General features: G+C 39.9%; 1 protein-coding gene across 4 annotated transcripts; it reads left to right on the top strand.

The window, feature by feature from the left end:
- Positions 1-98: 98 nt before the first annotated feature.
- On the top strand, positions 99-24771 carry LOC115456255 (transcription-associated protein 1). 4 transcript variants are annotated; one of them, XM_030185242.2, is made up of 47 exons: positions 99-578; positions 893-1198; positions 1379-1573; positions 1815-1981; positions 2101-2336; positions 2606-2810; positions 2976-3167; positions 3426-3711; positions 3792-4010; positions 4092-5909; positions 6001-6199; positions 6392-6627; positions 6870-7110; positions 7310-7511; positions 7724-8057; positions 8268-8426; positions 8552-8803; positions 9008-9207; positions 9291-9361; positions 9447-9652; positions 9876-10049; positions 10233-10427; positions 10860-11003; positions 11161-11409; positions 11621-11899; positions 12208-12321; positions 12399-12592; positions 12781-13019; positions 13214-13445; positions 13648-13834; positions 14036-14166; positions 14449-14599; positions 15138-15281; positions 15456-15726; positions 15936-16147; positions 16313-16528; positions 16680-17168; positions 17354-17518; positions 17595-17732; positions 18239-18409; positions 18674-18854; positions 19762-19987; positions 20241-20681; positions 21676-21784; positions 22329-22563; positions 23170-23309; positions 24175-24771. In XM_030185242.2, the coding sequence occupies exons 1-47, from the start codon at positions 432-434 to the stop codon at positions 24469-24471; spliced, it is 11595 nt and encodes a 3864-aa protein (XP_030041102.2). In that variant the 5' UTR covers positions 99-431; the 3' UTR covers positions 24472-24771. The 4 variants fall into 4 exon arrangements, with proteins under 4 accessions (XP_030041102.2, XP_030041100.2, XP_030041101.2 ...); XM_030185240.2 differs by having other exon boundaries at positions 100-578; positions 8265-8426; XM_030185241.2 differs by having other exon boundaries at positions 432-578; positions 8265-8426; positions 10863-11003.
- The last annotated feature ends 439 nt before the right edge of the window (positions 24772-25210 follow it).

Genomic DNA, 25210 nt, shown 5'->3' with positions numbered 1-25210 from the left:
TGTTTTATAATCTGTACCAACTTCTACAAAAAGCGTAATTGGCAGAGACAAATGAACTAGACAGTCTTTTTTAGTTTCCATATATATTATAATTCTCTTTGCTTTTTTAGTCTGTGGATTTATTTATGTTTTATTCGGCTGCCAATTTGTTACAATTTGTATTGATTTGTGTATTTTGAGAGATTTTGTGTTATTTATTGTTTAAAGCGTGGTAATGTTATTATTATTATAAGATAAGTGGATACCCTAAGGCTATTTTTCTCGTCTTAGATCCAAAATTAAATAAAAAACTAAAAGTGGGTAGATAAAATAGATATGTCTACATATGAAGCAAGTTACACCACATGCTTCGGAAAATAGTTTTTGTGTAATTACAATATAAACATGGCATTTATGTGTTACATAATAATGATATTATTGTGATATTTAAAATGATGGCTTCGATGGCCCCGGGTGGGCCTGGGGACCCACATACACAAATGAACACATACCGCAGCTATGTGACTATGCTGGCCGATCTCGGCGCTAAAGATGAAATTAAACTCAAGGCGGCTCAGGAACTCAGCGAAAATTTTGAGGTTTGTGTATTTTAATGGCTTTGTAAATGGCAGATACCGGTATCTATTCTACTGTATCTACTGTTCCGTCCTGCCGCAAGGACGATTACTCTGCCCGCGTAATTGATCTTTCCCGATATAAATCGCAGTAACTCTGTGAAAAATGTATGTTTACACCTTCCATAAATCATAACACTTGCCTTAAACATGGTACTAGGGCGCAACCAGTATTTTTTTAATTAGCACATAATATGCATCTGTTTTTACTGTTTTGAGAGTATGAACAAATTGTAGATAAGATGTAAAAATTATTTACATTTGAACTATTGTTTTAGGTTATTCTCAGTTCACCTCAGTACCCACAGTTCTTAGACCACTCTTTAAAGATATTCCTCAAGATACTACAGGATGGAGAGCCACATTTCATTGCAGAGTACAACATACAGCAAGTGAGGAAATTAATTCTGGAAATGATCCATCGCTTGCCAATCAGTGAAACTCTTAGGCAATATGTGAAGAGTATACTTATACTTATGCTAAAGTTGATGGAAATAGAAAATGAAGAGAATGTATTGGTCTGCCTGAAAATATTTATGGAGTTGCATAAACAGTACCGGCCAGCTTATAGTACTGATGTTGATGTAAGTTGCCTACTGGAGTAACAAGTTAATAATAAAATATTTTCTAGTTATAGATTTTCTAATATTAATACCATAGTGTATAGAAAATCAATAACTTGTTACAATATGAATTATGGAAATTTTTATATTGCATATTTATTTAATTATTGGATTTATGGATTTAATGTATTTTCTATGCAGATCCACAAGTTTCTTCAATGGGTAAAAGGAATTTACTCAGACTTGCCAAATCATCTTCCGAAAATATTTGAACCCAAACCCACAATACGAGTGAAGGACTTATCAGAAGTGAATATTGAGCAGCTATTGCAGGAGACATACACCACCACACCAATACATACAGAGAAGAAGCTGCTTGATGGCAGTGTTGTGACTGTGAGTACACTTATTTTTAATTTAAATGTATATATTTCAATTTACTCATACCATTACTAAATATGAACTGTATATTTAAAGAGCTTGCTGAGTGAAAAATTCACAAAATTCTTATAATTTATTATAATTTCAACAGTTTCTTTGTGCACCATGCATACTACACACAACTTGTGAGAATTGCATATTTTGATAGTTTCTCTTGAATAATTTTGCACTTACATAGTTAAATTTTATGTTTCAGTATAATCTCATTCCCAGATCAGTGTTATCACTGAAAGTTATACAAGAATTGCCAATTATAGTGGTCTTAATGTACCAATTGTACAAGCAAAATGTTCATCAAGAAGTTAGCAATTTTATTCCACTCATAATGGAAACTATTACTTTGCAACCAGCTGCTAATCACAGGTAATAAAAAATACATTTTTGTAATCCATCCCTTTAATGAAATAATTGATGGTCATACTAATATTTGTTAATATGGCTATTTTATGTTTCGAAAAACAAATACATTGTTTTTTTTCTAGGCTCTCTGCATCGTTTAACAAAGAAGTATTTGTCGATTTCATGGGTGCACAAATCAAGACTTTAGCATTCTTAGCCTACATCATAAGGATATACCAAGATACCATAGCCAATCATGCCAATTTGATGGTGAAAGGAATTATTGGTTTATTGACTTTGTGCCCTCCTGAAGTGGCACATCTTAGAAAGGAATTGGTTATTGCCACGCGCCATATTCTCGCCACTGATTTAAGGCTGAGTAAGTATTTGACTGTACTTAAAAAATATATATAATTTTGCTAGCTATACTTATGTTGGTTGACAAAAATGGGGAATATTGATAGCCATTGTTTTGTTTTTATGAAAAGTTATATTACAAAAAATTTATTTAAATATGCAAAGCTTAAAAGATCCTTGCAAATAGAAAAGTCATACAAATGTGAGTGCAACATCGCCCTTATAATGCCCCAGATGTATCCACTAAAACCTACTTGTTTCTTTGTTGTCCATGTTCTTTTCTTCCTGCAGAATTTGTTCCGTACATGGAGCGTTTATTTGACGAAGAGGTCCTGCTCGGCGGCGGGTGGACAGTGCACGAGTCCCTGCGCCCACTGGCGTATTCAACGCTTGCTGACTTGGTGCATCACGTGCGCCAACACCTCCCTCTTACTGATTTGGCAATAGCAGCTCATTTATTTTCTAAGAATGTTCACGATGAATCTCTTCCGACTAGGTAATTCGTTTATTTTAAATCATTAAAGTCTCACTGTGTAACTTAGATTGAATTCAAATTGTATGGTGTACTATTTTTATATTTATTACATGCGATTAGTTGCGAGGTCCTACAGCCTAAAGCCCCATGTATAAAAGAATAAATTTATTTATTTTTTGGTTTTAGTATCCAAACTATGTCATGTAAGTTGCTGCTTAATCTGGTTGATTGTATACGGCAACGCTCAGAGAGCGAAGGGGCGGCCGCAGCTGGTACTCAGCCTCAAGGACGACAGCTGCTCATGCGCATTTTAGAGGTGTTCGTACTCAAATTTAAAACCATATCTAAACTGCAACTACCAGCTCTGATGGCGAAATGGTGAGTGTTATAAGAGGTTTATAATTTATATTTCGCATTTTTTCGCAAAGATATTGCCTGGTTAATAAACATTTTACAAGTCAATTATTTTATATACAAATTGTATAAGGCAATAAAAATTTGATATAATGAACAGCAATCTTAACAATGCGTAGTTTACCATTTTTTTTTTAATTAAAGAGCAATATAGATTATAAAGCACTGTGTATATAAGATATATACAACTAAATACTTTAAAATTTTTATGACTTATTTTAGTAAACAAGCAACACCACCACCTAATGGTACTGCCACCAATGGCACAGCACCTAGTACTCCCACGACACCTGTGGTACCAGCCCCCGCCACTCCAGCTGAGCCGAAATTAGACGAAGACAAAACCTCGCCAGATTTCCTTGATAGTCTTGCAAAGAGTGAGGAAAAGTCTAAAATAGGATTCCCTACGTCGCAAATGAGCAATTTGAACGTGGGAGACTATAGGACCTTAGTGAAGACGTTGGTATGTGGTGTGAAGACTATCACCTGGGGTTGTGCGTCGTGTAAGGTAAGTTTATGGTGTTATATTTGTCTTGTAAGTGCTTCTTACAGTAACAATTAAATGAAATCTAATTTGTTTGTATACAGACAACGACAACCACAGAGGGCACGTCGACGGGCGCCATCACGGGCCAGAAGCAGTTCAGCGCGCGTGAGACGCTGGTGTTCATCCGCCTCGTGCGCTGGGGGCTGCAGTCGCTCGACATCTACACCCTCGCCGCGCCGCGTGCGCCTGCGCACACGCCCGCGCAGCCACACGTGCGTTCCAAGGAGGAGAAGGAGGTCCTGGAACACTTCAGCGGAGTCGTATGTACATCATCATTCATATCATTATGCTAATCATATATCTAATGCATGTATAATCCATATTTGTATGATTTTTTGCAGTTTTCAATGATGAATCCACAAACGTTCCAAGAGATATTCACGGCCACCATTTCTCACATGGTAGAAAGAATTAATAAAAATACAACACTGCAAATCATTGCCAATACGTTCCTGTCGAACCCTGCTACCTCGCCGATATTCGCAACCGTTCTTGTCGAGTATCTTCTCAAAAGAATGGAGGAAATGGGCACGAATGTAGAGAGATCGAATCTATACCTGAGACTGTTCAAATTAGTATTTGGTTCTGTCAGTTTGTTCCCTACTGAAAATGAGCAGATGTTGAGACCCCATCTACATAGTATTGTAAACAAAGCGATGGACTATGCCATGACGGCAAAGGAACCTTATAATTATTTCCTTCTTCTAAGGGCATTGTTCCGTTCTATCGGCGGTGGAAGTCACGACTTGCTTTATCAGGAATTCTTACCATTGCTACCTAACTTGTTAGAAGGACTGAATCGCTTACAGAGCGGACTCCACAAGCAACACATGAAAGATCTGTTTGTTGAGTTGTGCTTAACTGTTCCGGTGAGACTCAGCAGTCTGTTGCCTTATTTACCGATGTTGATGGATCCGTTAGTGTCGGCGTTGAACGGTTCTCACACGCTCATATCTCAGGGTTTACGTACACTCGAACTTTGCGTGGACAACCTGCAACCAGATTTCTTGTATGAACACATACAGCCGGTGCGCGCCGACTTGATGCAAGCGCTTTGGCGGACATTGCACAACAACGAAGTCGCCCGAATAGCGTTTAGAGTGCTCGGCAAATTTGGAGGTGGAAACCGTAAGATGATGATCGAACCCCAGAGGTTAGAGTATCGCGAGACAGACGCTCCCCCGCCTGCCGTGCAGGCTTATTTCCAAGACCAACCCAAGCCTATTGATTTTGAAGTTGACAAAGTAATAGAGACCGCATTTTCCGCCCTCAAATCAAGTACGACCGATCCCTTTTATAGGCGTCAGTGTTGGGAAGTGCTCCGCTGTTATCTGACTGCGTCGCTCAACCTCGACGATGACAGAGCTACGCTGCAGAAACTGTTCAATCACCCGAGTTTCCTCGATGGCAAAATTCAGGTTCACAATGGACCGTATTACAAGTGCAGTAACAGTATCGTGAGGAACACGCATCGTACGGCGTTAACGGGTATGTTTGTTGCTGCGGCTATTAAAGAGCTTCGACATCACGTTTTGCCCACAATGGTGTCTTTAGTAAGGCATTACACAATGGTAGCAATAGCGCAGGAAGCGGGTCCATTCGTGGCCTCATCAGCTCCTAAAGAGGGACTTGATGCATTAGTTTTAGTGGACGCGATAGCCGTTGTAATGGGTCATGAAGAAAAAGAGTTGTGTAAACCAGGCCACTTAGCTTTGGTTCTGATGATCAATACTGCTGCGACGGTTCTAGGCAGCAAGGAACGCGCTTGTCGTTTACCGCTCATGGAGTACCTCGCTGAACGCATGTCAGCTCTCTGTTACGAGCGCGCATGGTACGCCAAACTAGGAGGATGCATTGCGGTAAAGTTTATGTTCGAGAAGATGGCGCCCGAATGGGTGTACAAACACGTGTTTACCTTTTTAAAGGCGGTTCTGTTTGTGATGATGGATCTGACGGGAGAAGTGTCGTCAGGGGCCATTGATATGGCAACAATGAATCTCGAGCGACTAGTGAGGATATGTGTGTTGGGCCCCGGTCCGCCGGGGCAGATGCCGGAGCCGGAGGGGGAGGTGGCGGCGGCCAAGGCGCGTGCGCTTCACGACGTGCTGCAGGAACTCGTGCTGCAAGTCACCAGTCCGCATCTACTTGTACGGCAACAGGTACACTACTATATGTATAATATTATTGTCGCTATATTTCTATTTTCATAAAAGCTTAATACTTATTAAAGTGTGTATTTTCTCTATCCAGGCAATGAAATCCTTAGAACTGATAGCGGAACTGCAGAAGAAGACAGTAACAGAGGTGATGGACCCGCATAGAGAAGTGCTTGCGGATATTATACCTCCTAAGAAACATTTGCTGCGCCATCAACCGGCCAATGCACAGATGGGTCTTATGGACGGAACCACGTTCTGTACTACTTTGAAACCGCGCCTTTTTACTATCGGTGAGTAATTTTCGTATTAACTTCACAACTATTTAAAATAGTGCGATAATTAGGAATGGCATACGAAATGAGCAATTAGTCAAAAGCACTACGAATAGGTCTACTAGCCCTGTGTCAGAAGCTTTTACATATATACAAGCATTTATGTAAATACAAAAACTAAAAATTCAACACGAACATTTCGTTTTATAGACTTGAACATAAATGAACACAAAGTGTTCTTCCGTGAGCTGATATCGTTATGCGAGGCGGAAGACGCGATGCTGGGCAAGCTCCCGTGCTACAAGGGCGTCAACCTCGTGCCGCTGCGAGCCTCCGCCCTCCGGGCTCTGGCCGCCTGTCACTACATACAGGAGAAACACTGCAGAGACAAAATATTCAATGTGCTATACAAGTCGCTTGAAAAGAACGATCCCGAGTTGCAACAGGTTAGTAATATTAAAATTTTGTTTTAACAACGTTTGTATTGTAAGTTATATTGATCATACCAAAGAAATATGGATGAATTAAGAAATACGTTTTAGTGTCAGTTTGTAGTTTAAAAGTTATTTTGATGTGGTGCTTGTCTGGTTTGTAATTTGATGGTGCTCTGAGAATATTGTTTTCTATGCCACAATATATTTATTGAATAAAAAATTTTACACTTTTTATAAAAATAACTTTTTTTCAGGCCGGATTCGAATGTATGCAAAAATTCCTATCAGGTTTCCAAATCGATATGGAAATAGTCCATCCCGTGATGCGGCCATTGTTACTGACGCTCGGAGACCACCGCCATCTCAGCGTGAATGGCGCTAAACGTCTCTCATATCTGACGCAACTTTTCCCTTCAACATTCAGTGAGAAGCTTTGTGAACAACTTCTGCAGCTGTTGAAGAAGCTATTGGACTATTCTATACAGACAAATAGAGGTACTTTATTATGATCTAATTTTAGCCTATGTATCGTGTAGATAATAAAGAATTTATTGTTACCAGTTTCACGTAGTTAGCCACTGAATTTGCCATCAAAATACATCACTGATATTACAAAAATATTTTCGACGTAAACCAATTTCTTCATGATACTGTCGAGATTTATTATGGTTTTGAATATTTAAATTGTTTTTAGGTGGCAACTTCCTGCAAAGTGTATCAAAGAACATGGAAAACGAGCAGAAGATAATAATTCTGATAGGCATATTCCACCAAATACCGGCCGCGTCGCCGCGGTTCATCGATGTTTTGTGTCGACTTATCTTCCACACTGAAAAGTCACTCATGATCGAGGCCGGATCTCCGTTCAGAGAACCACTCGTGAAATTTCTAATGAGGTATGGAATATTTACTATATTTATGATGTATAATACTCTTATTAAATTTACGGCTCTGAATATAAGCCTTTTGACCCTCAGATGCCGAAAGATTTTTGTTGTCTATACAATATTATGACCATTAATCAGTCTGGTTAAAATATTTAAAAAATATTTGGACTTATAAACTCTTGCATTTAGATGTCATTTGTATGGTTTTGAATGCATTTTAGATACCCGAAAGAAACTCTTGATCTCATACTGAGCGACAACAATATAAAAGATCAGCAATGGAGTCGATTCTTGGTATTCCTCATCAAGCATCCCGATGCTGGATCGGCGTACAGAGAAGCACTACAGACATCAAAGAAACCAAGGCTAATGCAACTGTTAGCAGCGAACACTAGCGCAACCGCCAGTTCGTTAGCCCAAACAGATAAAACAGAGATGCAGTTCCAAGCTATAAGGGTTATATCTTTACTGATCAAGTTCGATGATCAATGGCTCTCGACTCAGCGAGATCTCGTCGAACTATTGAAACGTATATGGTGCAGCAATCAGTATCATGTGAGTTGTGTTTTTTGCCTTATGTAATATTATTGTTTATACATTTTTTTTAACATGTAAATCAGTTTCAAAACGTATTTACAAATGTGTTACATCAAAAATATTATTTATTATATTGACAAATATTACGTTATCTTTGTAATATTATATACCCGTTATATTATATATGTCTTATTTGGGTAATTTATGTGATTCCTTTTACGTCAGGAGATCCACAAGAAAGTTGAGATTGTGGACTGCACTCATTGGAAGGAACCGAAATTGATAGTGAAGATACTGTTGCATTATTTCTGCCACCATCCAAATGACATAGATCTCTTGTTCCAATTGCTGCGAGCTTTGTGCGACCGGTTTATCCCTGACTTCCAGGTAATTATAATTATGAGGCATCTGGCATACATAAATCAATAATGTTAAAATTATTAAGTCTGTACCCTGTATATAAAGTGAAATTATTAATTTGGTTTAGAAAATAACCAGATTGATATTTTCAGTTCCTTCGAGACTTCCTAGAGAACACAGTAGCGCAAAACTACACAGTGGAATGGAAACGCTTGGCGTTCTTCCGCTTCGTGGAGCATTTCTCCAGTGACGCCATGTCGCAGGACCTCAAGGCTAAGGTTCTGCAGATGATACTGATCCCTTGCTTCGCGGTCAGCTTCGACAAGGGACAGAAGATCGTGGGCGGACCGCCGGCGCCCTATCAGGACAACCCTGATAACGTGGTGTCGGTTTTTATTAACAATGTAAGTATGTTGTGTATGTAGTGTTTTTTTTATTACGGGCATTGCAAAGGAATATTACTACACCTGATGGTAAGTTGAATGACGTGCGCATAGAATCGATCTGTGAAATGATTGAAAATGTGTGAAATGATTATTATTCCTTACCAGACAAAACAATTAGGCCGGGCTATTCGATTAGAGTTCAACCGCATTAATTTTTATCAGGTAATCGACCCAGAGAATCCGTTCGCATGTTCGGACGCGGTCCGCATATCGCTGCTGCAGTTCGCATGCCTGCTATTAGAACAGGCGTCCGCTCACATCCACGACGCGAACAACAAGAAGCAAGGCAACAAGCTACGCAGGCTGATGACCTTCGCGTGGCCTTGCTTACTCGGCAAGAACTATGTTGATCCTGCTACTAGGTAAGTAATAAATAACTATCTCGGGAATAAGCCAAATCTGTTTAAAAATAGATTTAAAATAAAACTGATCTATTGTGTTCCAGGTATCATGGCCACTTGTTGCTAAGTCATATTATAGCTAAATTCGCTATCCACAAGCGGATAGTCTTGCAAGGTATGTAATTATTCGCGTTATTCGTATGCTGTGTGTTGTCAATGAGTAGAGCATTAATACGGTGCCGTCGCCCGCGCGTGCGCAGTGTTCCACAGCCTGCTGAAGGCGCACGCGGTGGAGGCGCGCTCCGTGGTGCGCCAGGCGCTGGAGATCCTCACGCCCGCCATGCCGCAGCGCATGGAGGACGGCAACACCATGCTCACGCACTGGACCAAGAAGATCATCGTCGAGGACGGACACTCCGTGCAGCAGCTCTTCCACATACTGCAACTCGTTGTCAGACATTACAAGGTCTGTAGAAACTACATTTAGTGATGTTAAACTTGGTAGGGTGTACAATGTGCATAGTCTGTATTTATTGTACTATTTTAAACAGTGTTAACGACTTTCATTGCTCGCCACTGTTCGCGTAGATATGTAGTATTTTGTATTTTTAGATATTTTCGTCTGATTCTAAGCATTTTAGTACACTGACACAGTACTTATATTTAAGTAAGTTATTCGCCATGTCCAGGTGTACTACCCGGTGCGTCACGCGTTGGTGGGGCACATGGTGAGCGCGATGCAGCGCCTCGGGTTCTCGGCCACGGCCTCGCTGGAGCACCGCCGGCTCGCCGTGGACCTCGCCGAGGTCGCGCTCAAGTGGGAGCTGCAGCGCGTGCGCGACCACTCGCCAGACGACAATGTTGTACGTCACTCATACTTTATACAAATCTTTTGTTTTAGCACTGTATAAAAACAGTTAGTTCATTAAAACTAATTTTGAGGGAAGAGAATAGATATATTGCGTATGACAGCGAATTTTCTATATTTTCCGCAAAATTAAAAACAGTTACCAAAACATTTTCTTCCACTATAATTATTATGAAAGGTGGCGATGTCTCCCGGCGGTGCAATGAAGCGCATATCCTCCGACGAGAGTGGCTCGGAGGCCCGCAAAGCGCTGAACACCGGCTGGGCGAGTCCGCAGGCGAGCGTGTCGCGACACGAGCCCGACGCCGCCAAGCCGCTGGACAGGCAGCACGTCGACGTCGTCGTCAACTTACTGCTGCGACTCGCTTGCCAGGTAACAACTGCCACTTTTGTACTTTTGATGACCATTGATGTGAGAAGTACAGGATATAAAGTGGTTGAGATGAAAATATGTTTGTTTGTACCGTCTGTTGTCCCACATCTAGTATGTGTGCTGAAAATTTAAGGACTAATTTTATTGTCTGAGTGCGTTGCGTTGCGTTGCAACGCATTCAGACAATAAACTTAGTTATGTGTTTAGAAACTTTTATTACTTCTTTAATCATGATATTACTTCATGTATATCTATGATCCTATGAAATATTTTGACAATATTTAATGTGTTGATTAATTTTAGATGTATTTTGTTTTGTTTATGCATTGGACATCCGGGAAATTAGCCTGTGAGTAGCACCACATAGATTTCAATGCGTGTACACGTATGTACATGAAACGCATTATTTACATGTATACTTCGGTCGATAAGCAGGTGAACGAAGGCAGTGTGACGGGCGGCGGTGCGACGGCGGGCGAGCAGCTGTCCCGGCGCTGCGTGTTGCTGCTCAAAACAGCGCTCAAGCCCGACGTGTGGCCGCATCTATGCGAACCCAAACTTGCTTGGCTTGACAAAGTATGTTACATTAATTAGAATTAAATAAATGTTTTCTATTCCGTTTGAGTTCGCACTATGTTGAGACATTTTTAAGGAAAATGTGTTAATAGGTGAATGATTGTTATTATTATCTGCTGGAATGAAGTATAAATACCTAAATATATATGTATTTTAGGTGTTTTCGAGTGCTGACTCAAATACGGGCGCGTGCGCGAATGCGTGCACAGCTCTAGAACTATTGGTGTTCCTTCTGGGAGTGTTACGGCGCGACCAGATCCTCGCCGCGCTGAAGCCGCTGCAGCGCGGGCTGGCGGCCTGCGTCGCCTCCTCTAACGCCAAGATAGTGCGGCTCACACACAACCTGCTCGCCAAACTAACTGCCATTTTCCCAACTGAGCCTACCGGGGCTGCGCAGGCGTCGAAGGTAAGAATAATTTATTATTATTTTGCTGTAAAATATAAATATTATAGTGTATTAAGTAAAATGATATGGAAATAAAAATTAGACGTATCGATATATTTTTAAAATAAAACCATAATTTTTAGATTATTGATTTATGGCTCTTGTTGTAGACATTTTGAGTGTATTTGTAATAAAATGAAGCTGAAAACAGTTTTTTTTACGTACAACTCAGTTCGAGGAGCTGGAGACGCTGTACGCGTGCGTGAGCAAGTACGCGTTCGAGGGCCTGGCGGCGTACGAGAAGTCCGCGAGCGGCGGCGGCGTGAGCGCGAGCGGCGCGGGGTCGGGCGGCGCCGGCGCGCTGCTGGGCCCGCTCATGATGCTGAAGGCGTGCTGCTCGTCCAGCGCCGCGTACGTCGACCGCCTGCTCATGCCGCTCATGCGCGTGCTGCAGCGCATGGCGCGCGACCACGTCGCCACCAACCCCGACGCGGCCATCGCTGATCTACTCGTATGTTACACTGTATTTTACATTAACATATTTCTATTTTATTGGTTTTCTAATACCGCATTATATTATCTATACCATAATCAATTTTACCGTTTACATAAGTTACACTTCTAGGATATTGATCATATTCAATAGATATATTTCTGCATTAATATCCGCAGGAAACGGACGCATTTCAATGAATTTAATATGGCAACATAAGATGATATTATACATATTTTACTGAATAAGTTATTTGGCTCATGTACCATTGTCTGTCTACATATTATATTATTGCATCGTAATAACTGTTTTTTTTTGGTTTTTAGATTTTAGCCTTGGATTTATTGAAAGCTCGTGTGTCTGTAATGCCAGGGGATACTAAAAAAACTTTCATCGGCACGGTGCTAGTGGGACTCATAGAAAAAACATCAGATCCAAAAGTTAGTACTATAAAATATAAAAGTGGAATAATAATTATTTATAACATATATAATTCATATTTTTTCGATATTTATAGGTTATGAAAGCAATAATCCGCATGGTGGAAGAGTGGGTTACGTACAAGGGTTCGCCAGCGAGCGCCGGCGCGCCGCCCACGTTGCGAGAGAAATCGATATTGCTCGTTAAACTAATGCAATATGTAGAAAAACGATTCTCCGACGATTTGGAACTTAACGCACAGTTCTTGGAACTAATTAACTATGTATATAGGTAAGATTTTGAACTGAATTTAATAATCTATTTCTGTATTATTTTACTATAAAACGTGGGTCTTTATGGATTTTGTGTTTCCAAAGGTTTGCTTTACGTTAGTAGTATAAAAATTTATTACATATATTTACAAAATGATGTTCATTTTGGTGGAGTATCATTGACTAATAATATTTTATTTCTTACAGAGACGAACATTTAAAAACGACAGAGTTGTCTATGAAACTTGAGCCAGCTTTCTTAGCGGGTCTACGTTGTCCTCAACCGCACATCCGCGCGAAGTTCTTCGAAGTGTACGATCAGAGCGTGCGAAGGAAGATCTTCGATCGGTTACTGTATATCATCTGCTCGCAAAACTGGGAGCATATCGGACAACACTTCTGGATAAAACAGTGCTTGGAGCTGCTTCTTGTCACTTGTGTGTCTAGTATGTATATTGTATATGTTACAGTTCGACTTGGACTACAAAATTATTTTTTTTTTTTGCGAAATGTAAAGTTACAAATCATGAAAAAGTAATCTAAAATAACCTGTAACCAAAAATATAACCAGCTTGGTTTGTTTTTGATATTATATTTTCAATGTAGGTATGAATTTCAAGCATATATTGTAATTCTACAGGTACTCAAATTCGACTCTCTAACCCAAAATATCTATTACCGAGCATCACATCAGTTATCAATACAGCCGACAGCGAAGACCGGAAGTCGTTCTCGATCTATAGTAGCGTGAAAGAGGAATCGACGGATGGGTTCAGTGACACTATAGACCCCGACAAAGAGGATGTTCTCGATATGGATCTTGACTCTAGTTCGAATCAAAAGGAAGATTTCACAAAGAACGTGCCAGATAGGTAAAAACAACTTTTATAGACTTCTTATTTCTAAACTGCTTTTTATTGCTACATATTTTGTTTCTATTATTTTTATAACATAAAATATTTATATTTTTAACACGCCCATTCACATAGTTACGCGTGTTAGGTTCAGCACTATGAAATTAGGAACCTATTTTTTCCTTAGTGTTTCATAAATAGGAGTATGTGTGTTGTGTAGGCTGCGCACGCTGAGCCAGATCGTGGCGAAGCAGTCGGAGTTCCTGGAGCTGGCGCGGCGCGTGCGCACCGAGCAGCTCGTGGTGTCGGCCGCGCAGCTCTGCCACATGGACGACGCGCTCGCGCACCACACCTGGCTGCGACTCTTCCCCAAGCTCTGGACCACCCTGGACGAGAGGCAGCTCGGAGTCAGTATAACATATTCTTGGAAACTAACTTGCAAGCAGCTTCGACCACGTATTTTTAAAGAATAAAAATCCTCCTCACTATTTTTCACATCTTTATAAGATTGAAGACGGGACGAATCGTTTGTGATTACTATTCATTTTATATCTCTGATTTTTTTACAATTAACGTTTAGTAATTAAATATTATTGCGTTGTTTTTAGACAATCATGAATGAAATAGTGCCGTTTATAATATCGGGCGTGCACGTAATTCAACGGGATCAGCCGCTAAGCGCACTCAACACGTTTATAGAAGCACTAGCCCGCTGTAACCCGCCAGTCAGCATTAAACCGTAAGTATCGATCGATTTATTATCGACTTCCAATATTACAATTTTCAAAATTTTTATATTCATCGCTGTTTTCGATAAACGATTCCAATTCCTTTTTTCGAACCATCGCGAAAATATACCAATCAAAATAAAGTTTTAACATTTTTACAAATTATTTACTGGGATCAGATTGAAAATATAAATTGGCATTGTTTCTTAAAAACTGCCGTAAGTTTCAAAACTGAGCATAATAATGCCATTGTACTACCAATTAGTGGAGTTTATGTTAATATTAACTCTTAGGCCAATGATGAAGTACCTCGGCAAGACGCACAACTTGTGGCATCGCATGACACTGAACCTAGAGCAGATGGCCATCGACCAGGCGAGCGGCCGCGTGCCGCGCGAGCCTCTCGACATATACGACTACGACGTCGAGACCACAACACCCACTGTGAGTATTATTACGTCCTGTAAGATTACTATTTTATTTATTTATTTTCGGCAAAAAGATAGTATGTTACAGATGCCACTTACAATTTATATGCTCAGTTATAAAATGCACATATAACAAAAATATGTAGTAGTGTTGAATACTGGTACCCAAAGTAAGATTTAGCTTGTGTTATGGGTGCCATAGTATAGGAGCTGGCTAACAACTTGACTACACTACCGCGTGACTACATGCGATTGTGCGCTCGCTCGCTAGATTACAATATACGACAAAATACGTATTAAAACCTAAATACGTATTGAGATTATACTGCAATGGTGTTATGTTGATTCGGAACAAAGTACCCAATTAAAAACGCAAATTTGTAATTATCTATGAATTCGGCACGTATATAAATTATTTATTATAATGCCCCAAAAATGCACGTATATCAACAAAATACAAGGTCTTTACTCTCCCTGATAAGAAATGATGTTACGTTAAAAAAACGCTGGTAGCAGTACTAATGTGAGTATGAGATTATCATCTTCGTTTCCAGGAAATATTAGACTCGCTGAGCGACATGTATGAGCTGTTACAAGAGGAAGATATGTGGTCCGGCCTGTGGCAGAAGCACGCGCGGTACAGAGACACCAATGTTGCGATCGCTTATGAACAACAGGGCTTCTTCGAACAGGCACAAGTGAGTTACGGTTGATACTTGATTTTACATTGAAATAATTTATATATAATAGAATTAACTTTCGAATTTATTTGTGGTGTTTTAATACAATGAAATTAAAAGAAAATAACAGATACACAGGTAGGTAGGTCTAAAGAATCTTGCACATTTTAATATTTTGGTCTTAATTTGCAGGCTGCCTACGATGTCGCCATGGCTAAACTTAAACAAGATTACGCAGCTAACCCCGCATCATACAACATGCATAAAGAGTGCACGCTTTGGACCCAACATTGGCTCAAATGTGCCAAGGAATTGAATCAATGGGACTCTTTGTTAGAATTAGGACTTAGCAGGAGCGGTCGTGATCCGTTTTTGATATTAGAAAGTTCATGGAGGAATCCAAACTGGTCGACCATGAAAGAAGCTCTAGCCGAAGTGGAGTACAATTGTCCCAAGGAATTAGGTAAGTGTTAAAAATCGAAACATATTCTTATTCGGATTTTAAATAATACAAAATATATCAACATCCAAATAAGAACTGCGTCATAGAACACATTAGAAGTTGTAAATTTCCGGCAATGTAATTAAAATGTTACCTAAACATATTGTATAACACATGATGACGTGTGGTATATGATTGTATAATATATAATATGTAATATTGTGTGTCAGCATGGGCAGTGAACCTGTACCGCGGGTACCTGTGCATCTGCGCGGGCGGCGAGCAGCAGCTGGGCGGCGTGGAGCGGCACGCGGAGGCGGCGGCGGCGCAGTGCCTGCGCGAGTGGCGCCGCCTGCCGCGCCTCGTGTCGCACGCGCACCTGCCGCTGCTGCGCGCCGCGCACCAGCTCATGGAGCTCAGCGAGGCCGCGCAGATACACACCGTAAGTACCACCTCAGCATAATACACACACACGCACGCACACGCCTCTAAACAAACACAATAAGAAAGTCAATTCTTGGATATTTGTTATTTTTTTAAATGAGACATTTTTATCATTCTAATAAAATTATTATTATTATTTTTTCAATATCAATTTTGTATACAGGGATTATTACACAGTCGTCCGACATCCCTGCACGACATGAAAGCGATAGTGAAGACATGGCGCAACAGGTTGCCCGTGGTGGCCGACCCGCTGTCGCACTGGGGCGCGATCTTCACGTGGCGTCAGCACCACTACCAGTTCATCGCGTCGCATTACGACTCGCAGACCGACCACGCGTCCAACCACAGCATGCTGGGCGTGCACGCGAGCGCTCAGGTAAACTTATAGAAGTAAACCTATTGGCCAGATTTTGATTATTATTTTTTTGTTAATAAAAGACACATGCTATAGCTATCTCTATGGTTTCACATTTTTGTTAGGTAAAGGCAAGAAAACGTGTATCATTATTATTTATTTTTATTCACAGGCTATAATTCACTTTGCAAAAATAGCGAGGAAACATAACTTATCAGGTGTCTGTCTGGACTCCCTGCACCGCATATACACAATACCTAGTGTACCGATTGTGGATTGCTTCCAAAAAATACGGCAGCAGGTCAAGTGTCACATACAAATGTCATGGACGGAGGGCAAAGACGAACTACAGGAAGGATTGGATATGATCGAGTCAACAAACTTCAAATATTTCACTAAAGAAATGACAGCAGAGTTCTACGCGTTCAAAGGGCTTCTTCTAGCTCAGTTGGGGCGGTCCGATGACGCTAACAAGGCGTTTGCGGCGGCTGTTCAACTTCACGACACTTTGGTTAAAGCTTGGGCTCTGTGGGGCGACTACTTGGAGCAGATATTCATACGTGACCCGCGCCAGATATCCGTGGGCGTGTCGGCTATGACGTGCTTCCTGCATGCCTGCCGACATCAGAATGAGTCCAAGTCAAGGAAATATTGCGCTAAGGTAAGAAAACAATGAACACATTAAACCTTCTAAATTATTTTACTTATCTAACTTACTATTTTAAATACATACCATAGCTAGTTTCTATTTCTTTGTTCAATTGGCTGAGAAATAAGTAATGCATCTATGTATCTGTTTTGTACAATTTGGGAAGTTAAATTACAAGTTAAAATATAATGTTACAGGTGTTATGGATGCTCAGTTTCGACGATGAAAAGAACAGTTTAGCCGAGGCTCTTGACAAATACTCAGTGGGCGTCCCACCGATACAGTGGTTGCCATGGATACCACAATTACTTGCCTGCCTTGTGCAGTATGATGGCAACGTTATATTGAACCTTCTTAGTCATGTGAGTTTTTATTTTTTACTTCTTATTCACAAGATTTTATGTACTAGGACCAGTAATACATATTATAAATTTCTAGGTTGGCCGATTATATCCGCAAGCAGTATACTTCCCGATCCGCACACTTTATTTGACACTCAAAATAGAACAGCGTGAGCGACACAAGACCGCTGAGAATATCGCGGCACATTTACCACATCAAGCGTCAACCTCTGCTGTAAGTACACATAGCCCTGTTCATTCTTAGATTAAATAATTTCTTAAGGCGATACCTCAAGGTCCATTTTCATACATTTTGTTTCGGCTTTAATCTGGGTAACTAAACAAGTATTGGCAAGTAAAGAATTTAAATTCACGTCTAGTTAGTGATTAGTTCTCGCAGTTGAAGAAAAATGTAAAAATAATTAATAATCATGGATATTTCTGCCTTTAAAATTTCGTCATATTAAATTTTAAAGGCCGAAATATCCATGATTATTAATTATTTTACGTTTTTCTTTCAACTGCGAGAACTAATCACTAACTAGACGTGAATTTAAATTCTTTACTTGCCAATACTTGTTTAGTTACCCAGATTAAAGCCGAAACAAAATGTATGAAAATGGACCTTGAGGTATCGCCTTAAGGAATGTGTATAATTATGACTGAAAAATACTGTTATTTATTTTATTTTTGGAATCACTTAGGCTGAGTAATAAGATGAGTGTTGTTTGTCGCTCGCAGGGCAGCAGCAAGGTGGGCGAGAGCGCATCGTCGTCGAGCGGCGGCTCCACGGGCAGCGAGACCGGGCCCATCAAGGCCACGCTGCCCATGTGGCGCTGCTCGAAGATAATGCAGCTGCAGCGGGAGATTCATCCCACCGTGCTCTCATCACTAGAGGGCATAGTCGATCAGGTATCATCTGTTACTAGTTTTCGTTTGAGGTTCCTCGCGGTCCACCTGATTTGTTTTTCGGATCAAAAGTCAACTAGCACTAGGGATAATGTTATAATCTTGTAACTAAAACCATTCGTAATACCAGTAGCATAAAATTTATGGCCAGTTTAACGTATCACGCAAAATAGTAAATGTTTGTTTATTATTTCACTGGTAATTTATTGAAATGAGAAATAATATTTATAATCGTATTGTTGACGAGTGGTGTGCGTGGTGTGTCAGATGGTGTGGTTCCGCGAGAACTGGTACGAGGAGGTGCTGCGGCAGCTGCGCGCGGGTCTGTGCAAGTGCCACGTGGTGTCGTTCCACCACCGCGCCGCCGTCGCCGACGCCACCGTCACGCCGCACACGCTCAACTTCATCAAGAAGGTCGTCTCCACATTCGGCATCGGCATTGGTATAAGTGAGTCTCGACTTCCCTCAAATAGCAATACTCACAAATCCAATGTGTCGTATTAGCGTTTCTGAATTATTCTTTCACTTAATGTGGCTGCGTTTAGATTTTTATTTGATGAATCTATGCGTTTAGTACCTCTATTTGCTTAAGGTTGTGCCTTACTGTAGAGTGTCAAACTCCAAATTAGCGGTTACCATTTACCCTTTTAGACGACAAAATACGTACGTGTAATATTGGGAACTGATTCACTAGCATACTTGTATTTCAATTTTATTTGTCACTACCTATATATAACATGAAATAAACTGAAGTATGTTGTAAGGGACTGGGCTCAATGCTCGCTCGGATGATGCTATAGTCTCGAGCGTTAACATTGAATCATAAGACCGGTGAAACCAACATAACTGTTCCACTCACCCCTCCAGTGGCGGTAGCGATAACGCGTTTTTCAACGCGATAAAAGAAAAAAGGTAGAAGAAAGAAGATCTACATAAATGATATTTAATCTATGTTATTATTGTATTTAGTCTACTTTCATAGACACATTTTTTAAGTAAGTTCATTAAAAAATTTGCTACCTTATTACAGACAAAATTATAAAATAGTAATAATACAATACTAAAATGAATTTTAAAAAATCTGGACAATGCATGATACCCATCCAGCATGAGTGTTTTATGTTAATCCATATATTAATGTTTGTTGGTATATGATGCACATGTATCCGTCACACGGCAGTGCGACAATAGAGAACTTATACTGCAATGTTTCGTATGCTCAGGTAATGTTTTTAAATGTAATGCATCTCGTATTTATCTGTTTTTATTTTGGGTTTTGTGATGTATTACAAAATGTGATATAATGAGTATGCGAGGGTTGCGTTATATAAAGAGTCCATTTTGTATGTCGACAGAAAGTGTTTCAAGTAGTGTAAGTGGTGCATTCTCTTCAGCTGCATCGGAGAGCCTCGCTCGCCGCGCGCAGGCCAGTGTACAAGATCCCGTCTTCCAGAAGATGAAGACACAGTTTACCGCAGACTTCGACTTCTCACAACCTAATGCTATGAAATTACAAAATCTTATACAAAAGTTACGAAAGTGGGTCAAGATACTCGAGGCTAAAACAAAGGTTTTGCCCAAGTAAGTAGTTACGGGGCACGCTGTGCTCTCGACACTCACTAAGGTAAATACGGAAGATACCTTTATGCAGTTTGTGCCGTCCATCGTTTCTCGTCTAGGCCGTAGACATTTCACAACACAACTAACTCCATTGAGTAGCTGTAGGCAGGGTTTGGCCGTGCTTTCTCACCTTAGTCGCTTATGGCAGTTGCAAAGGGCATAACGAATAAACAAAAAATCATTGAAGTTTTGTTAACTTGATTTTTTCTGACAGATCGTTCCTGATCGAGGAGAAGTGCCGGTTTCTATCGAACTTTAGTTTGAAAACGGCGGAGGTGGAATTGCCCGGAGAATTCCTATTGCCGAAGCACACGCACTATCACGTGAGGATCGCGCGGTTCATGCCTCGCGTAGAAATCGTTCAGAAGCACAACACATCTGCGCGTCGACTGTACATACGCGGGCATAATGGAAAAATATATCCATACTTAGTCGTTAACGACTCCGGGCTCGGAGACGCGAGAAGGGAGGAGCGAGTACTACAATTGCTGAGAATGCTGAACCATTATTTGGGCAAACAGAAGGAGACATCTAGAAGATTCCTGCACTTTACGGTTCCAAGAGTAGTATCAGTGTCGCCGCAGATGCGCCTCGTCGAGGACAATCCGAGTTCAATATCGTTGTTGGATATTTATCGAACCGAATGTGCAAACAGGTTATTATTTAAAAAATACTTATTATTCATCGGCCTTGTACCAGCAATGTAAACAAATATCTTCTTATCGTTTGTCAATCATGATGCCTATTATTTTTATGTTATTTTATATCAAGTGCATCTGTATATGCAATGGAAGTCCAGTCAATAAGCTCATACAAATATTATTTTGGAAAGTGGGTAGTCAGATAAGTGTGTATCTTACTTTTTATCTTGTGTTACTATCTTACTGCTTACTAATGTTATAATTAATGCAAAAACTTTGTGAAAATGTTTAGATGTTTTTTAAAAGTAAATGTAAAAATAGCTGTCCTGAATTTGATGCAATTTAACACACTGATAGAGCATGACCAGGATAAAGTCATAGGTTTCTTATTAAACTGCGTAATTTATTAACGGCGATTTTTCTCCATAGGAAATTAATGAATTATTTTTTATGATTTAAAAAACATGATTCTGAAGTTATACATATGGCGTTATGTATCGCTACAGGGTTTTGGGGCCTTTTGTAGTGGTAAAGGCTTTCCACGCGAGCCAAGTCGCCTGTATCGCTTAGTTTATATTTCTGATATGTGGCTGGTGAATGCAATTTATTACCTAATCTGTATCATAAATTAACTCTAGTACATTATCATCACAAATATTATTATCTAAATTTGTTTAATGCACATCGATTATATACTGCCCAAAAGTGTTGTCCAAGTACTACGTTGATGTCGTAACTATACACATAAATCAAGGATTGAGCGTTCCGTATGCAGCTGTTTTTATCTCAAAAAAGCACAAGAAGATTTTTATTTCGTGAAGAAACTTTCATATTGTTAAAGCTGCGAGTAAATGCCGGTGAAATATAAATGTTAACATTTGGTATGACTTTCAAAATTATTCAAGTTTATAGAAATTTCTTTCAAGTTGTCTTGTTCCGTCGGTTTAGCGTTATAGTTTAGGTCAGGATAGATTAGACTTCGTATAAGTGTAAGGGTGTGTTGTGCAGGGGTGTGGAGTACGACGCCCCGGTGGCGCGGTACTACGAGCGGCTCGCGGCCGTGCAGGCGCGCGGCTCACAGGCCTCGCACCAGGTGCTGCGCGACATACTGCGGGAGGTGAGCACTACGCACTCCACATTGTTCATCCAGCCACATGGGCGCCGGAGGGGGTGCAAGGGGTGTACATGCACCCCCCTGTCCGTAACAAATCGAAATACAACAGACAACAGAGGTTTTATTATGGTTTAGCATATACAAATAAGTTTTATTAAAAAGAAGAAAAAAATAATGTTGTTATGTAGTACCTACTCTAGTGTGTAGAATAGATTGCAGTTGCACCTTCCTAAAAGCAATCTTGGCGGCGCCCATGTTCAGCCATAAACTGTAATGAACTAACATTAACATATACTGGGATTCTGTACAATGATTTCGTTTTCACAATTTTCTGGTCCGAAAAAACATGTTTGCTGCCCAGCATTGTTGTGTATCGATGCCATATCCGGTACCAAATAGATTCTTCTCCTGTATTATGAGATTAATATAACTTTGGTTAATTGCGTGCAGCACCTGTGATCTGCTTAAAATAAAGCCTGTATATTGGTTAACAGTAATGGCTCGTAGTGTTGGTGAGCTTAGAACTTGAGTATATTCCTTGACACAGGTGCAAGCGACGATGGTGCCGAAGGGCATGCTGCGCGAGTGGGCGGCGGCGACGTTCGCGGCGCCCACGGACTACTGGACGTTCCGCAAGATGCTGACGCTGCAGCTGTCGCTGGCGAGCTTCGCCGAGTACGTGCTGCACCTCACGCGCCTCAACCCCGACATGATGTACGTGCACCAGGACTCGGGCCTGCTCAACGTGTCTTACTACAAGTTTGACGTCGACGATACTACAGGTGCGAAATGTTTGTTACTGTTTTTGCAACTGAACGAAAGTAAAAGTAAAAGTGGAAGTGAAGTTTATAATGTATTAATTTATTTTGGCGTAATTTTAATAATTTGTATATAAAAAAAAAACGTTAAGCTTTCTTTTCCTTAAAAAAATTCTAACAAGACTAGAGATCGTAAAGAGTTGGTTTGTCATGAAGTATACATATATTTGATATTTGAGGACCATGAGAATCTCCAGATAACAATTATTTTAAAGGTAATTTGACATATGTAAAGTTAATTTGTAGTCTTTATTATTTAGCTTATCTGTAAGACTAAATTAAACGATACTAACACTCTATTAATACTTTAAAATAGGAAAATACTATTGGTATATTTTTCATTTCATCATTATCATTCATCATCTTTATTCATATCATCATTACATACCACAGACACGATGTCATCTTAAATTAGCATAATTAAAAAACAATTGCTTCATCAACTATAAAAGTAAAGGTAAAAGCTAAATTAGCTATAGGGTTTTCCAAAACACAAACATCACAATTCAGATTGAAGAACCAGGCTGTGAATGTATCATTACAAGATTTAAACCCCATTGTTATCCGTAGGCGAGTTGGACGGCAACAGGCCGGTTCCGTTCCGGTTGACACCGAACATATCGGAACTTTTGACACACATCGGCATCACTGGACCGCTGACGGCATCAGCGATAGCCGTGGCGAGATGTCTCGTCACTCCTAATTTTAAGGTAATAGAAACGCATGAAATAATAGTTGTTGCTCCCGACTGCGCTTTTCTAAGATCTTTTCCGGGATCAAATTATGTGTGTTCTCTCCCGGGATAAAATGTTGTCAAACCAAATATTAAGTACGAATGGTTTACGGGGTCATTTTGACATTGCGTTACTAAATGAAAGCACATACTCGTCTTTACCTTTGCAGACATGCCTTTGTCAAGTTATCTATTAATAACTGATATTTCCCCAAAAATATTGGTTTTAGTTTTCTGGATTTTTGATCATTTTGTAGTTTAATGCGAATATGACGTGTGCGTAGGTGTATTTCTGACTAATAGTATGTTTTTGCCACTGCATCGAATTTTCTTAGAGTAGTAGTAGTGGCTTTAGGACGCGTAAAATTAAAATCACTTTTTATTCATATTTATTTTGTTCCAAACTTACACTTTTTATTTTACATCTATTACTAAAGTAACTTATTGTAAAGTGTTATTTTCAAGTAAATAAATATGTGGTTCCATTTAGTAACGCGATGTCAAATTCCCCTGTATAGTACGTAGTAAGGGATAGAATCAGTGTGAAGTATAATTAGAATTATTGATTATAATACAAATGACTAGGTAATTTACGTACAAAATGGATTGTGTCGTGACCTTATGAAAAATGTATTATTATATTGATAAAATAAGAATCATGAAAAGATTTGGGAATCAAGTCATACCCGGCTTTAAAGTCGATATATTTTGCCTGATTCAGCAGCTAATTCAAGGCTACAATCGCGATGTAGAGCTTTACTCATGTAACAAAATTTTGCTTTGAATATGACTGATGGTTGTTATTTAAAGTTCCAGGATGTTAACATGATATATTTTTCCAGATTCAGTCAATATTGCGTACAATTCTACGAGATGAGATGGTGACAGGGTACAGGAAGCGTTTAGAAGACAAGTCAGGTCTTCCAACGGCGGGCACGTCCTCCGAGAACAAGCCGGTGGAAATGGACAATGAGACGATCATAAACATGGTGAATAAAGCGGTGTCAGTGATCATCAACAGACTCAACTCTTTGGCCATGTTCGATGGTCCAGACAGTAAAGTGGCCACTCTCGTCACTGCGGCCAATAGCCATGATAATCTGTGTCGTATGGACCCTGCCTGGCATCCCTGGCTTTAAATTTGTTCGGATTTTTATTTTGTACCTCAACATATATGATTTAGTACTGAATGTAACCTTATTAAGATTTGTTTAAGTCATATAACAGAAAGGTAAGTTGAGTTAAGTTTCAATTTAATGTCTGATTTTATATTGTTGACTTGTATTTCTTTGTAATGTCCAACATTTTAAGTAAGGTGAATTTACTTGACAGATTGTATAGGTTTAAGATTAAAAACATTCTGTAATGTACTTCCAAATAAAAAGAAACGGACATTGATTTATAAGTCTTATCTTAATTAAAAGTAAATGATAAGGTTATTATTGTTTTATTTACAATTTGTTTGTTGACGTGTGAACGTCACATGTAACGACATCGGTAAGTGAAATGAATAGCTGATTGCATGTCCATGAGTGACAGCGAAGTACCTGTACAGGTGAAAGTACCGGGCCAGCAGCAAGTGCGCGACGGATAACGAACGCGCTCGCTGGCTATCTCGCTCCATCGCCGCAGATAGCGAGATCTTCTCGAACAATGGGAAAGAAAGTGCAATAATTATAGGACTCGACAGGAATATCTCGTTACTATAATTTTAAACAGTTTTCACTATTGGAAAGGGGCTAGACAGCAACACTTGACATTACTGTACCAATTGAATTCATTCGCTTAAGACCTTACACGGGTTGTCAGTTCATAAGGCAAACAATTTTACAAAATTGGAGGCTGCGAATCTATCATCAGTCATAATAAAACAGTCAC

Source organism: Manduca sexta, chromosome 23 (genome assembly GCF_014839805.1).
Source record: "Manduca sexta isolate Smith_Timp_Sample1 chromosome 23, JHU_Msex_v1.0, whole genome shotgun sequence".
NCBI classification, from domain to species: Eukaryota; Metazoa; Arthropoda; class Insecta; order Lepidoptera; family Sphingidae; genus Manduca; species Manduca sexta.
Note: the sequence above shows the minus strand (reverse complement) of the source record. Positions and strands in the feature narration are given on the sequence as shown.

Coding starts and splice junctions, on each gene's coding strand:
- LOC115456255 (XM_030185240.2), top strand. CDS start 432: ATGATGGCTTCGATGGCCCCGGGTGGGCCTGGGGACCCACATACACAA. Junction 8,058..8,264: donor GGTGCAGCAATCAGTATCAT/GTGAGTTGTGTT, acceptor CTTTTACGTCAG/GAGATCCACAAGAAAGTTGA. Junction 20,682..21,675: donor CGAACCGAATGTGCAAACAG/GTTATTATTTAA, acceptor TGTGTTGTGCAG/GGGTGTGGAGTACGACGCCC.